The sequence below is a fragment of the Megalobrama amblycephala genome, linkage group LG5 (assembly GCF_018812025.1).
Source record: "Megalobrama amblycephala isolate DHTTF-2021 linkage group LG5, ASM1881202v1, whole genome shotgun sequence".
Lineage (NCBI taxonomy): Eukaryota > Metazoa > Chordata > Actinopteri > Cypriniformes > Xenocyprididae > Megalobrama > Megalobrama amblycephala.
The window spans coordinates 13,253,765-13,267,501 of record NC_063048.1 but is presented as its reverse complement, the minus strand read 5'-3'; the positions used below and the strand labels follow the sequence as shown (position 1 = coordinate 13,267,501).

The following is a 13,737-nucleotide window of genomic DNA, read 5'->3' as shown; positions in this document are numbered from 1 at the left end:
CGTCGGATCATGTGAGTATAGTATTTATTTGGATGTTTACATTTGATTCTAAATGAGTTTGAGGCTATGCTTCATGGCTAAAGCTAACATTACACACTGTTGGAGAGATTTATAAAGAATGAAGTTGTATTTATGCATTATACAGACTGCAAGTGTTTAAAAATAAAATAGTGACGGCTTTCGTCTCCTTGAATACAGTAAGAAACGATGGTAACTTTAACCACATTTAACAGTACATTAGCAACATGCTAACGAAACATTTATAAAGACAATTCACAAATATCACTAAAAATATCATGTAATCATGGATCATGTCAGTTATTATCGCTCCATCTGCCATTTTTCGCTATTGTCCTTGCTTGCTTACCTAGTCTGATGATTCAGCTGTGCACAGATCCAGAAGTTAATACTGGCTGCCCTTGTGTAATGCCTTGAACATGAGCTGGCATATGCAAATATTGGGGGCGTACATATTAATGATCCCGACTGTTACGTAACAGTCGGTGTTATGTTGAGATTCGCCTGTTCTTCGGAGGTCTTTTAAACAAATGAGATTTACACAAGAAGGAGGAAACAATGGAGTTTGAGATTGTACCTTTCCATTCCACAAAAGGTTCTTTATAGTAAAAAGGATTCTTTAGATTTTTAAAATGATTTTAACACTAGGAAAGAACTGTTTACTGAAAGCTTCTTTGGGGAACCAAAATGGTTCTTCAATGGCATTGCTGTGAAAAAGCCATTTATTTTTAAGAATGCACCACAGATTTTCCTTCAAAATCAGTGCAGATGAATGTGTCTGGACCTACAGTGTAAATTCGAAACATTATCTGACAAGGCTATTTTACATTATGGTGGTACAATCCAATGCATTCAAGTTTCTCTTTTGTTTGTCTGTTCTCCTGTTTGTGTGTTTTCACCGTATTATAGACCACGGATGACATGGGCTCTTCGGCCGAATGCTCCAGTGACGACGAGGACTTTGCTGAGTGCGAAGGACATGCAGGTGGGCTAGGTCAGTTGAATTTTGCTTGCCTCTATGTGGTGGCCTTTCATTTGCAACTGAGGATCAGATCCTCAAAGCATCGCCTCCCCCCATGGATAGAAAAAGTGTAACTTCCTGTCCAATCCAACCCATGTACACCAATACAGAGATAATCATATAGTAGGATATCTTGAGAAATAATCTAAACAAAAAAGAAACAGGCATGCATTTCAAATGCTTAATCCATTCAGTAGCCTTGAATCAGAGCTAATATTAAAAATCATTCACCCAAACTTTTCTTATGAGCTACACTTGGCCATGGGGTTTTCCGAAGTGGTTAACATGGTCACACTGATTACTAATTTTGTCCCCAGTGCCTATTATGAGAGCACATGTACAAAATTAGTACAGAAAAGTGACATGTTCTCTGCATTGATGCTTCAAAATGTATCATACTGAGATTTTTCTGCCATGTGATAGTGGACTGCATTTTGGCACATGATACATTTTGAGATTTCTCTTGAACTTTGCTTTCAGCCTTATAGTAGAGTGATATCTATCAGATTAATTGCTGTGGAAGCAGTCTTTTCAATTCCTTTCTGTTTCCTCATTTCAAGAGGCTTGATCTAAGTTAACTTGTTGTAATAGAGAACAGATATCATCGAATTTCTGTGTACAAATTTTTGTTTTGTGTCCTTATGCTTATTTTTAACAATATCATTTTGCCTCAGTGTGAACAAGTTGTTCTGCTAATATTTTCCAACCCAAATATGAAAAATACAATTCAGTGATTAGAAAAAAAGAGATAGTCAGAAAAAGAGAGATTTGAGAGAAGTTGGGTATTGGCTTTAAAAAAAAAAAATTAAAAAAAATAATGTAATTGTAGCTTTGAGAAAATAGTCTGTCATGTCTTTTGTGAAATATGCAAATTTTTTGATTGCAGTTAAAGATAACTGAAATTTCATTCCTTTGCAAATCATGATTCCAGTCAGAGAGGTCAAATGAATCTTATTATAATTTGAGTAAAACCCCACCACTTACAATAATTGGGTGTTTCTTCAACTTTGGGCACTTTTATATCCTAAGGGTTGATTTTTATTAAAATGAACAGATTCCAACAGTTTTTGTGATATGAAGGTCAAATTAAAACATATTAAACCAAGTCTTGGAAAGTTTTTCTCATATCTTTATCATTTATTTTGACACTTTTATAATAGATTTTATTGTTTTAAGCTTGTCCAACACTCTGAGTCAAGATAATTAATTAAAAAAAAATGACATATGAATTGAAAATTGATGATCAAAGCAAAGTCTACGTTTTTTAATAAATTATTTAAATAAACTGAAATAATTCATAATTGCAAAAATTATTTTTAATGATAGGATTTTCTTTTACTTATTTTTAGATTTGTTTTATTTCCACCAAATATGCTATGAAATGCATTACATAATATGTGGTGTTTCAGAAAAAAATATCAGATATAACTTATATAACTTGTCAGAGAATATAACTTATGTATCAATTAGGGCTGCACGATTTATTGCAAACCACACGCGATTTGGCAAAGGCTGCGATTATTTTATGCGCAGCTTGTCAGAGCTGTACGACTCTGTGATCAGTATTAAATGCTTCTCCATCTGTAAGCCAGAGGGCGCTCTCCCGCAGAAACTCTAAATATGCCCTGCCGCAGAAGAAGATAACACGTGTCATATCGCTGTAGCTGAATAAACAGAAGACTGAAACGCTTTGATTGATTAAACATGACTAATGAACACACGACTGCCTTATTCTGTGTAAGAAGCCACATCATCTCACAGAAGGACGCTCAACTGTCGTTATGAAGTGAGTTTGGAGTAAAACGTGTTATTAAATGTTGTCTTTTGTTGGACAAGATGTTAATAAACGTTTCTCATGTCTGGAAAGTTGTTTAGTGCGTGTTGCTTTTTCAAATGTACATTATAAGCGACTCAAACTCGCAGTGCTTTCAGATGGATTAGCATTTGGAGCCATACTTCATTGAAAAAAAATAATCGCAGCCTTTGCGATTTCATAATCGCACTAAGAATCGCGTTTAAGTTCAATGTTATTTTTCGCATTGTGCGATAAATTGTGCAGCCCTAGTACAAATGACTTTAAATAAACCAGCGGCGAGAGTACGCAAAGTGTGTTTTAAGAGAAATTATTGTCCAAGTCCACAAAGCCAGATGTGCCCCTAGTTGAACTAAACACGCAATTATACATTTTCCACGTCTGAAAAGCGAACCAGCAAATAACAAGAAGGACAATGTGTGATCAAATCATTTCCAGAGGCCAAAGCCATTTCATGGCCTGTTAGTTTTATCTGTTGGCCTGTAATGAGCACACTATCTTTTATCACAGAAATGTGCAACATGTGTATTGTGGCCCATTGGATGAAATTGTATACATTTAAGTTTTCATGCAGACATGACAGTCTATCTGCTTTGTTCACTTCAACCTGTTCTTACCCTCTACAATTCTCTCAAATGTCAATGCCAATTTCTTCCAAATGACGTTCATCAGTTTAGCGGTTTGAGAACAATATCCATCTTTCTGGAATCTTTATGTACTCATAAAGAAAGCTATTGGCAGGGTCCCAATCATCCAGTCACGTTTACACAGAAATTCATGCCATTCTAACCTCTACATCAGTTGATGTGAAGCTGCATGAGACATTACCGCTGCAGGGGTGCGTCCTCATATTCGGAGAGTGTTCTGTACCGCATGCGTGGGGTACTTCCCCTTGATTTGCCCTCTTAATTTCATGAGCTTGTTCGTGGTTGATGTTATTTTTGGTGAAGTCCTCATCTATTTTCCCAGCTATCCAAAATCAACATTCCTGTCATCTCGCCTCATCTTGTTCCGCATGATATTTTGGTGTTGAAATCGATTTTTCCTCCATTTTTCTCAAGCATCTGTCCCATCTGGGCTTGACCTTGAACATTGCCATTTCAATTAACAAAGCAAATAACAGGCAACAAAATCTTTTCTTGCCATCGAAAGAGTTTTTTGAACTCTAGTATTGATGTAATCTTAAGAAAGTTGTGTTTTAAGAATGACCAGCATCCTTGAACTCCCTCACTTTCTCCTTAGCTGAGTGAGCCGGTCTGCATATGAAGTGGTTTTTGAATGCAGATGGCATAGAAAGAGTTTTATTGCCACAAACTGTGCGCTTCTCAATGTCATGCTTTCTCAAGCAGTCATTTGTGGCATGTAGTATGATAGCTGCTAGTCAGAGCCATTTTCCAGACTATTCTTTCATTATTCAGTGCATGGCGCCATTTTTTGATCTCCACGCATAACCTCACCATCAGACTAACATGAGTGCTGTACTGTATGTATGAGCCAGTTTCAACAAAGCATCATACCTCAAGCTTATGGTTGCAAAGATTTCCGCTGCATTTCCTGTACCAAATCGTGTTCCTGTCTATCAACTTGTCTGTGTCTTGACGTGTTGTCACGTGATTCTGTTCTCTGTTTGTAAAAATTGTTGGGTTTTCCCCTTTATCCCCTATCTTCTGGAATTCCATAGGAGGGCTTCTACTGATTAATGATACGAAATATTCTTCTGTGTTATTTTTCTGCTCACAAATCTCATTATCTTAAAGTTCATGCTTGCATGCAAAACCAAAAAGAGCGTATTTATTTTATGTAAAGTTGAATTGATATATATATTTTTTTTTTAGAAAGTTGTAAATAATTGGGGTTTTTTTTTTAATTATTTTGTGTTTAAATGATTGGGTATTACAGTATATCCTTTTGAAGAAGACAAAAGGTGAAGTAAATTTAAAACTGAGGGCAAGAAACCTTCAGAGACTCAATTATCTGTGTGAAGCATATCTAACTCTTATAGTTTATGGTTCATAAATGTATTTGTATTTGCAGGGAAGGGTCAGTGCAATGTATTTACATTAAAGTTGCCTTACAGATTCTTGTTAGTGTATAGTGTAATACTAATCAGTTCTACATCACTCAAGCAGTGTGATTTGTTCAGGCATATCTCCGCCTCATATTGTGCTTTTGATTAAATGGATAATTAATCAGGAATTAACAAGCTCCAGTTTTGCTTTGCAGTGATAGCAATTTTTTATCTTCTAAAAAAGTCCCCTGGTATTTTTTCAGTCATTAAAACCATCAGCTTGGCTCAAACCAGATAATAAAGAATGAAGAATGTGAAGGGACATTCAGTACCCTTTAATTTAAGAAAAAGGCCATCTCAGACTTTCAGAAATATGCTTTGGCCAAGCTCAAACACTTTCCCCTGGTTTCACAGACAAGGCCCTAGATTAAAAATGCATGTTTGAGCTGTTGTAACTGACAGCAACTTGTACTGACATATCTTAAAATATGCCAGCGCCATTGTTTTGTCTCAAGATTCAAGATTTCTAGTGTACGTTTATAAAAGCTACTTAAATACCCGAACTGAACTAAGGCTTAATCTTGGCTTAGTCTAAGCCCTGTCTGTGAAACCAGGCCTTTAACTTTATTAATTAATACTCATCTTTTGGTAGCATACTTATTTCTGTAAGTTATTCGTCCGGTTGGAATGTTTTAGAGTGAAACTAATGCCACAATCATTAAGGAACTCGTGTCTCTACAGACTTGAATTTCAGGAAAAAAATCAAGAAACAATGTGAATATTTCTTCATAAATTTCCCCTTTTTATTTTAGCAGTAAATGCATCCCTATTTACTTGATTGTGATATATAACACTGACTTATGTGATTCCCATCTTTAAAAATGTTTTATTTTATTAATTATACAATAAGTTTAATTGTATTAATTATACAACTTCTTTTAAAATTTTAAATCTTTCTGACCCAAAACTTTAGAACTGTAATGTATATTATGGAGACATGGCCATGTACAGCATAGTAGGAATGACCCAAGAAAAAATATTATTCTTTTTCTTTTTTTTTTTCTTTTTCTTTTTTTATAAAAGTGGACTGTTCAACTTATACAAAAATAGTACTCTATATTCCAAGATTTCTAAAGCCGTACTATACCTTTTTTCTGTAATGCACAGATCAAAATGTGATACATTATAAATATAATTATAATATAATTTATGAACTGCACTTGATAAATCTGTGTATTGACTGTAAAACTAGTGTACTAGGACTCATTTCTCTTCCTTATATGAACACCAGATGGCATTATATGCTGCACTCATGATTTTACACACTCACAATACTGAGAAATTCCCAAAAGATGCATATGTAATAAGCCATATTTTTGTTATTCACTTGATTGCAGCAGATATCTACTTTTTACAAATAAGTGTAGCTTGTTTTGTCATGCTGATTAGACAGAGTTGAGCGTCTTTAGACTCAAAGCAATTAGTTGCCATTGGAATGCAGGAAATGAATAAAAAAAAAAAGGTAGAACAAAGAGAAGAATGGTCCAGATTAGGAGAGCCAGTATTGCTTGGCCCTATTCTGTGCCATGAGAGGGAGTTGCTTTTATCACAGGCCTGCAGGTGGCCATTCAGCACTGGAGCTCCTGTTTAATTACCTATCCATAGTGCAACCAGAGATAAGAAAACACTAGACACCCGGCATTGAGATACACCTCTTATGTGTGAAGAGTTTTGAATAGTCTCACTTTGCAAATAATACTTGACGTGTTACGGTGTTTGCATTTTAATAGTGCACCTTACTGCACAGTTAGTTGTATTTAAAAGAAAAAGAAAAAAAAGACTTTACCAAGGTGTATATGCGTAAATGTATTATTATTAGAATGTGTGTGTAGTAATATGTTTAAAAAAAAGTAGGTTCATTCTACAAATCAGTCTGGCAGTGTACTAAAAACAGTTCCACCCTAGTCATGTACAGTAGCAGTACGATTTCATTCAGAATACAGTGTTTCACACTGGATTTTGTGAAACTGGTGGGTGGACCTCAGTAACCCCCGGATCCCCCCTCCAACCCATATTCAGTGTGCAAATTGAACAAAGAAAAAAGTCTGTGCATTGGCTTGTACCTGGACGCCGGAGCTGATCACGTGGGCGAAGTGTGCACTTCTCTTTGTGCGACGCAAAGCAGACAGTCTTTTGCGATTTCATAAGGACACAAAGCCTTATCGCACTTTCGTTTTTAGTTTGTTTGACAGCAGTTGCGCAAAACACACCATTAAAGACCTTTTATGTTATTATGAGATGAGATGTTTATATATATTTTCGGGCCAACACAGTCTACACTGTAAAAAAAAATATTTTGATGATTTGTTATCACAACATTTCTTCTTTTGTCAAATCAACTTAATTAATGTGGTTCAGATAACATAATATTTTGAGCTTCTGTTGATTAAACCAATCACCTTGATTGTATTAACTGAAATTTTAATTTCAAGTGAACTCAAAATTTTAAGGCAACCAGGTAACTTTTTAAGTTAAACCAACAATTATTTTTTGCAGCGTAGTTAATGAATGGGAAGCACTGAAATCTATTTGTGGCGGTCATTATTGATATTGTGGCGAGCCGCCACAAATAAATCAATGTATGGGAAACACTGGAATAGTGTTGCTTATAATTGAACAGAAACTGTTCTTCAGTCAATCCCACTGTACTGGAATGTCAAGATTTCCCATGCAGCGTGCAGTACACTGGCTTATAATGGTGGATAAAATAAGGAACACCTATATTGCAGAATGGTTTCGTTTGACCCGTAGAAGAGTTTAAAAGTCATTAATCAAAATATTATATAATTTTGACACACTGAGTTAATCAAAATAAAGTCTTTTTATTTCATAACGTTACAGTATTTATAAATAGTGGTAGAAAGGGGTATTTTAAACACTATTTTTAATGTATTTTAATCAAAATAAAGTCTTTTTATTCATAATGTCACAGTATTTATAAATAGTAGTAGAAACACGATTTTTTTAATGTATTTTTAAGAATTTTATACTAGCAGATTCATCACTGCTTTCTTCACAGTAATAGTCATTGTGTGGTTTTATTATTATTATTATTTTTTTTTTTTAGAGAGGAATTTATTGGGGGTTCTGTTAGAAGGGAAATTATTTAGATGATTAGATCATGTACTAATTTAATGGCTCATAAGTTAATAATGTTCGCCCTAAAGCTTTCTAATAGTTTGTTTCTTTTTTTGCTATAGAACTCATATATTCTGAAACCTCTTGTGGAATTCCTCAATCAATACTCTGCTGCTTTTGAACCAAAGTCTGTGGGTACCATCATGATTATGGATGTTTTTTTAATGAGATATGACTTTACTGGTATAAAAAAAACAGGGAATCTGCTCTGTACGTTCCAGCAATATGCAACGAAAGCATGCAGACAAACATCTGTGACCTACAGGCCCTGGTTAAAAGGCTTCTTTGACCTCGCTTAACCTTTGATGTCTGATTTGACCCCCCAGCTTGCTGTGTTGTTCGTCTACTTTCCCTAAATGCAACTTACTTTACGCATGCGTCAACATCTTGCAGTAAAAAAAACTTAACCCATTTTCAGCCAATTTTCCTCTCTCTTTGACATACATCCAGACTGCACGCCTGTTACATGTTTAAGACTAACAATGACAGATATATTTGTCTTTGGGTCACATGACAGAGGAAGCAGTTGTCTGTTAAACTGTCCCTCTCGATTGTGTCTGTTTTATAGTTTGTGCATCTGGTTGTAGTGTGTGAAAATTAGAATTGCTTTGTTCTTTCGTCTCTGGGAATTTTGTCTTTTTAGTTTTACACGCACTCAAATCAATTTCATTTTTTGTTGTTTACCATTTTTGGAATAGCTGAATTTTTGGGTTCAAAATTAGTGGTGAATTTTTAACTAGATGTGAATATCAAATCACAATTATCATTAATTTGATAACGTGTTTTGATTTTTGATTTCTTCTTTTTTAGATTTGGAACTAATTCAATGAAAATTCCATGTGCTTGAAGTGATAAATCATCAAAACAATTTTGAAACCATGAGAATCACATGATGAACAATATCACAATACCTCAAAATGCAAAAAACAACCCAGTTTGATAACAAAATAAATAATTATTTAATAGTAAATAGTCAAAAGGGCACATGATGGTCAATGAAAAGGTTCCAGATCTTGATACACTTCTTGTTTTTGTTTTTTTGTTTTTCAAATTCTGACAGTTGATCTTGATGAACAATTGACGTTTAAAGAATGTTTCCAAACTGCATGGCGAAGAAGTTGCAGTTTAGGGTTTGTCAGATTGTCAGTGTTAGAGTTTTGTTCTTTTTCGTAGATGGGCATGTATATGCTCATTGTTTGTATATCCCCATCCCTTCCTTACAGCCAAAAACGTTAATGCTGCCCGACCGCTTCGTACTGCCTATACATGGACATGGCAACTGACTTACACAATCACCCCCATCATTGTCATCTCCTATGTAGTATGTTCATAGGTCCAATTCCCCTGTCACAACCCCCCTCCCCCCTCCTCCCCCTTCTAGCTATGGTAAAATATGTACAGTCATCCATTCACTCAAACCTAAAGATTAAAACCAATCTAAGCAAAAAGTTTAATTACTAGAATGTAGATATTTATTTAACAACAACAACAACAACAAAAAAAAATGCTATATAAAATCAAAGGCTCAAATATGTACAGTTTTTTGTAAGAAAACTGGATTATTTATCAAAGTAATGACAAAAGAGAATAATGGTGAAGTTTATTTTTCATGTTATGTGGTGTGGATGTATGTGTTGTTGCCTCCCTGTACTCTCTCATGTGGGAAACAAAAATATATATCTAACCAGAAACACAATGACAGTTATTTTGTTTTCACAAAGAAAAAAACTTGTCCAAGAACATTCTTACACAACTTTCTTTTGTACGTTTTTTTCTTCATGCCAAAATCATGCGGGCAATTTGTTGATGTAAGTTGACAAAAAATATGGTATGTTTATGTTTATAATATACAGTATATGCCGTATATGCTTGTTTAAATTCTTAATGTAATGAGATCAGAAGTTCTGATCTTGTTTTGCTAGATTATACTGTTGATGTTTATATTGCCTGTTTGTCAGTACTGTACTGTGTGCTATGACTAGTTATTGATTAATTATGCTATTGGCTTTGTAATTTAACTTATGCTATTGGATTTGTAATTTAATTTACTTCTTTTTTTTTTTTAATTGTGTTATCATTGAGCTCTGCCTTTTTCTTTTTAAGTTATTTTGAATTTTAATTTTATTTTTATGCAAGTTTTATGTACTAAAAACCTGATGGCAGAACTATCTTACCGCTGTGATGACAGTCTGAATATCTAGCAGTTAGAAAGCATAAACAAACCTTCCATGTTCATGAAATGGAACTTTTTGCTCATGTTGCATGACAAATACACTGAACTATATCTATATATTGTGTATATATATATATATATATATATATATATATATATATATTCTAGTGTTAGAATCACTTGTTTCTTCCCGAATATCAACACTTTACAGCTACACGTATATTTGAAGAACTGAACATCTTATTTCCATCAATAAAATCTTTGTACTTTGAGCATTTCAAGATACATTAAATATCTACACTCAAAGCAGCTTTTATTTTTAAAAAGATTTAAAGGAACACTCCACTTTTTTTGAAAATAGGCTCATTTTCCAACTCCCCTAGAGGTTGAACAGTTGAGTTTTACTGTTTTCGAATCCATTCAGCCGATCTCCGGGTCTGGCGGTACCACTTTTAGCATAGCTTAGCATAGTTCATTGAATCTGATTAGACCGTTAGCATCTCGCTCAAAAATGACCAAAGAGTTTCGATATTTTTCCTGTTTAAAACTTGACTCTTCTGTAGTTACATCGAGTACTAAGACCGACGGAAAATGAAAAGTTGCGATTTTCTAGGCCGATATGGCTAGGAACTATACTCTCATTCCGGCGTAATAATCAAGGAATTTTGCTGCCGTACCATGGGTGCAGCGGGTGCAATGATATTACGCAGTGATATTACTTTTACATTTTCCGTCGGTCTTAGTACTCGATGTAACTACAGAAGAGTCAAGTTTTAAACAGGAAAAATATCAAAACTCTTTGTTCATTTTTGAGCGAGTTGCTAACGGTCTAATCAGATTCAATGAACTATGCTAAACTATGCTAAAAGTGGTACCACCAGACCCGGAGATCGGCTGAATGGATTCGAAAACAGTAAAACTCAACTGTTTAACTCTAGGGGAGTTGGAAAATTAGCCTATTTTCAAAAAAAGTGGAGTGTTCCTTTAAGTCTCACACTTATAAATCAACCATATTTACAGAGATCATTCAGCTGTTATTGCACCGTGGAGATAGTACCTGCCATTGGGAAGGCTTTCTGAAGCCATTCAAAAGGCAAGAGTCAGTGCACTGCTGGGGAGCCCGATCTTCCATCACACACGTACAGTATATATAGAGAGCGAGAGAAGATGCTTTTCTACTAAAATAAACAAGTTGTTGACATTGTTTCACATCTTAAGGCACAGGTGAAACCGACATGAGGTGAGACTTCATCTCATAGCTTATTTAAATAATATTCTGACATTTTTTTAGAACATGACACTTCATGGCAGTAGATTCATACAGTTGAGCTGACTTTTTTTTACTTATGCAAAATATTACTCCAAAAAATATTTTTAAAGTAATATTTAACATATTCACTTATTAATAATTCAATAAGTAAGCAAAAGGTTTTTTACGGCATTTATTCTGATTTATGTTCACTTTGACATGCGTGAGCTAATCTTAACACATGCAACTTTTAATATTAAACATGTTTTTGTAGAAGTTAACATTAAAATTGGCACGTTAATTGTTAATCTTTTTCTAGATTATTAAAGGGATAGTTCACCCAAAAATGAAAATTATCCCACAATTTACTCACCCTCAAGCCATCCTAGGTGTATATGACTTTCTTCTTTCAGTCAAACACAATCAGAGTTATATTAAATAATATCATGCCTCTTCCAAGCTTTGTAATGGGATTGAATCAACATGTTCTCCAACCAATACACCTATATAGGTCATTTGTCACTTCCCTGAAATACGACCCATAGGAGCGTTTGCTAAAGTTGCGCCCCTATCGACAACAGGACACTTTCATTTTAATGCATTGTTTCCTTTTATCTGTGTCATATTTTGGGTTTCGCGTGGCTCAATTGGCAGAGCATTGCAATATACAACAATATGCGATCATGCGATTGTGGGTTCGATCCCAGGGAACACATGTGCACATAAAGTGAATATGCACTATAAATCACTAAGGGTAGGTTTAGGGTTGGGCTGGGTGTAGTCATTAATAAAAAAATGAGTTTTGCTAAATGGAAATAGGACAAATGGTGTAAAAACTCCACACACTGCATTTAAATGAACATGCATTTTGATTGATAACGGCAGTCATATGTCATTTCATGACAACAGACATAACAAGACACTGTCATTATTTTTACGCCAGCTAGAGGGCGCATGACTTTAAATGTAAATATAGGTCATAATAAGGTGCTTGAAAACGACCTATAGGGTCGTGTTTTTTTTGAAGGACAGTCTGGATTGAATAGTGCCCGAGTTTTTGAAGCTCCAAAAAGCGCATCCATCCATCTTAAATATAATCCATACGACTCCAGTGGGTTAACAAATGTCTTCTGAAGCGAAGAGATGGGTTTTTGTAAGAAAAAGATCCATAACTTTATAATTTATAATCACTGGCTTCCGGCAACGGCCAAATGCACATTGATGAGAGAGTTTACATGGTTTTTGTGAGAGGTGTTAATTCATACCTAAGCTTACTACGTCATACAGTAACGTCACATGTCGAGTCAGAGGTCACCCTTCTGCCAGAACTCAACTTTCTCGTGATTGCGTGTACGGCCGTCGCCGGAAGCCAGAGATTATATTTGCTAAAGTTTTAAATATGGATATTTATCTTACAAAAACCCATCTCTTCACTTGAGAAGGTATTTAATAACCCACTGGAGTAGGGCTGGGCGATATATCGCATGCGATTGTCACGCGCATTTCGTCAGTAAAGCCGGTTCCCTGATTACCGCGAAATCGCCATCACCTGCTTTCAAATGGAGCGGCATTTAATAGACAGAACCGTAGATCACTGACAAGCTACGCAAATATCGCGTTCATAATCGCAGATGAATCGCCTTCGATAATGAACGCGATATTGCGTGGCTTGTCACTGAACTACGGCTCTGTCTATTAAATGCCGCTCCATTTGAAAGCAGGTGATGGCGATTTAGCGGTAATCAGGGAACCGGCATTACTGACAAAATGCGCGTGACAATCGCATGCGATATATCGCCCAGCCCTACACTGGAGTTGTATGGATTACTTTTATGATGGATGGATGCACTTTTTCATGCACTTATTCATTCCATTAAAAACTGGGATTCAGATTCCAGCATATTATTCTAATATAAGTCCGACTGTGTTCGGCTGAAAGAAAAAAAGTCATGTACAGTACACCTGGCTTGAGGGTGAGTAAATTCTGGGATAGTTTGCATTTTTGGGTGAACAATTCCTTAATTCAGCAGATAATTCAAATACCTCACAAACCGGCTCACCCACAAAGACCTGTCAAGTCCTTTTGATGCCAATTTTTAGTCATTTACTGTACGTTGAATATTGTTTCTCTGTTGTTTTTTGGTTTTGTTTAGCTTTTTATTTGTTTTGTTTTTGTTTTACGTTCTGCCTTGTATCCGTCAGCAGTGCTTTTTCATGCTACCAGTTTTAGAGACTAACATGCCTCGTGTCTGTGTTC

General features: G+C 35.2%; 1 protein-coding gene across 1 annotated transcript in view; it reads left to right on the top strand.

Moving 5' to 3' along the window:
• nrxn3a (neurexin 3a) overlaps positions 1-13,737 on the top strand; it is a 376,344-nt gene that overhangs the window by 360,066 nt on the left and 2,541 nt on the right. The window contains 1 exon segment of the mRNA XM_048190779.1: positions 928-1,012. Coding sequence (XP_048046736.1) covers positions 928-1,012 — 85 coding nt within the window.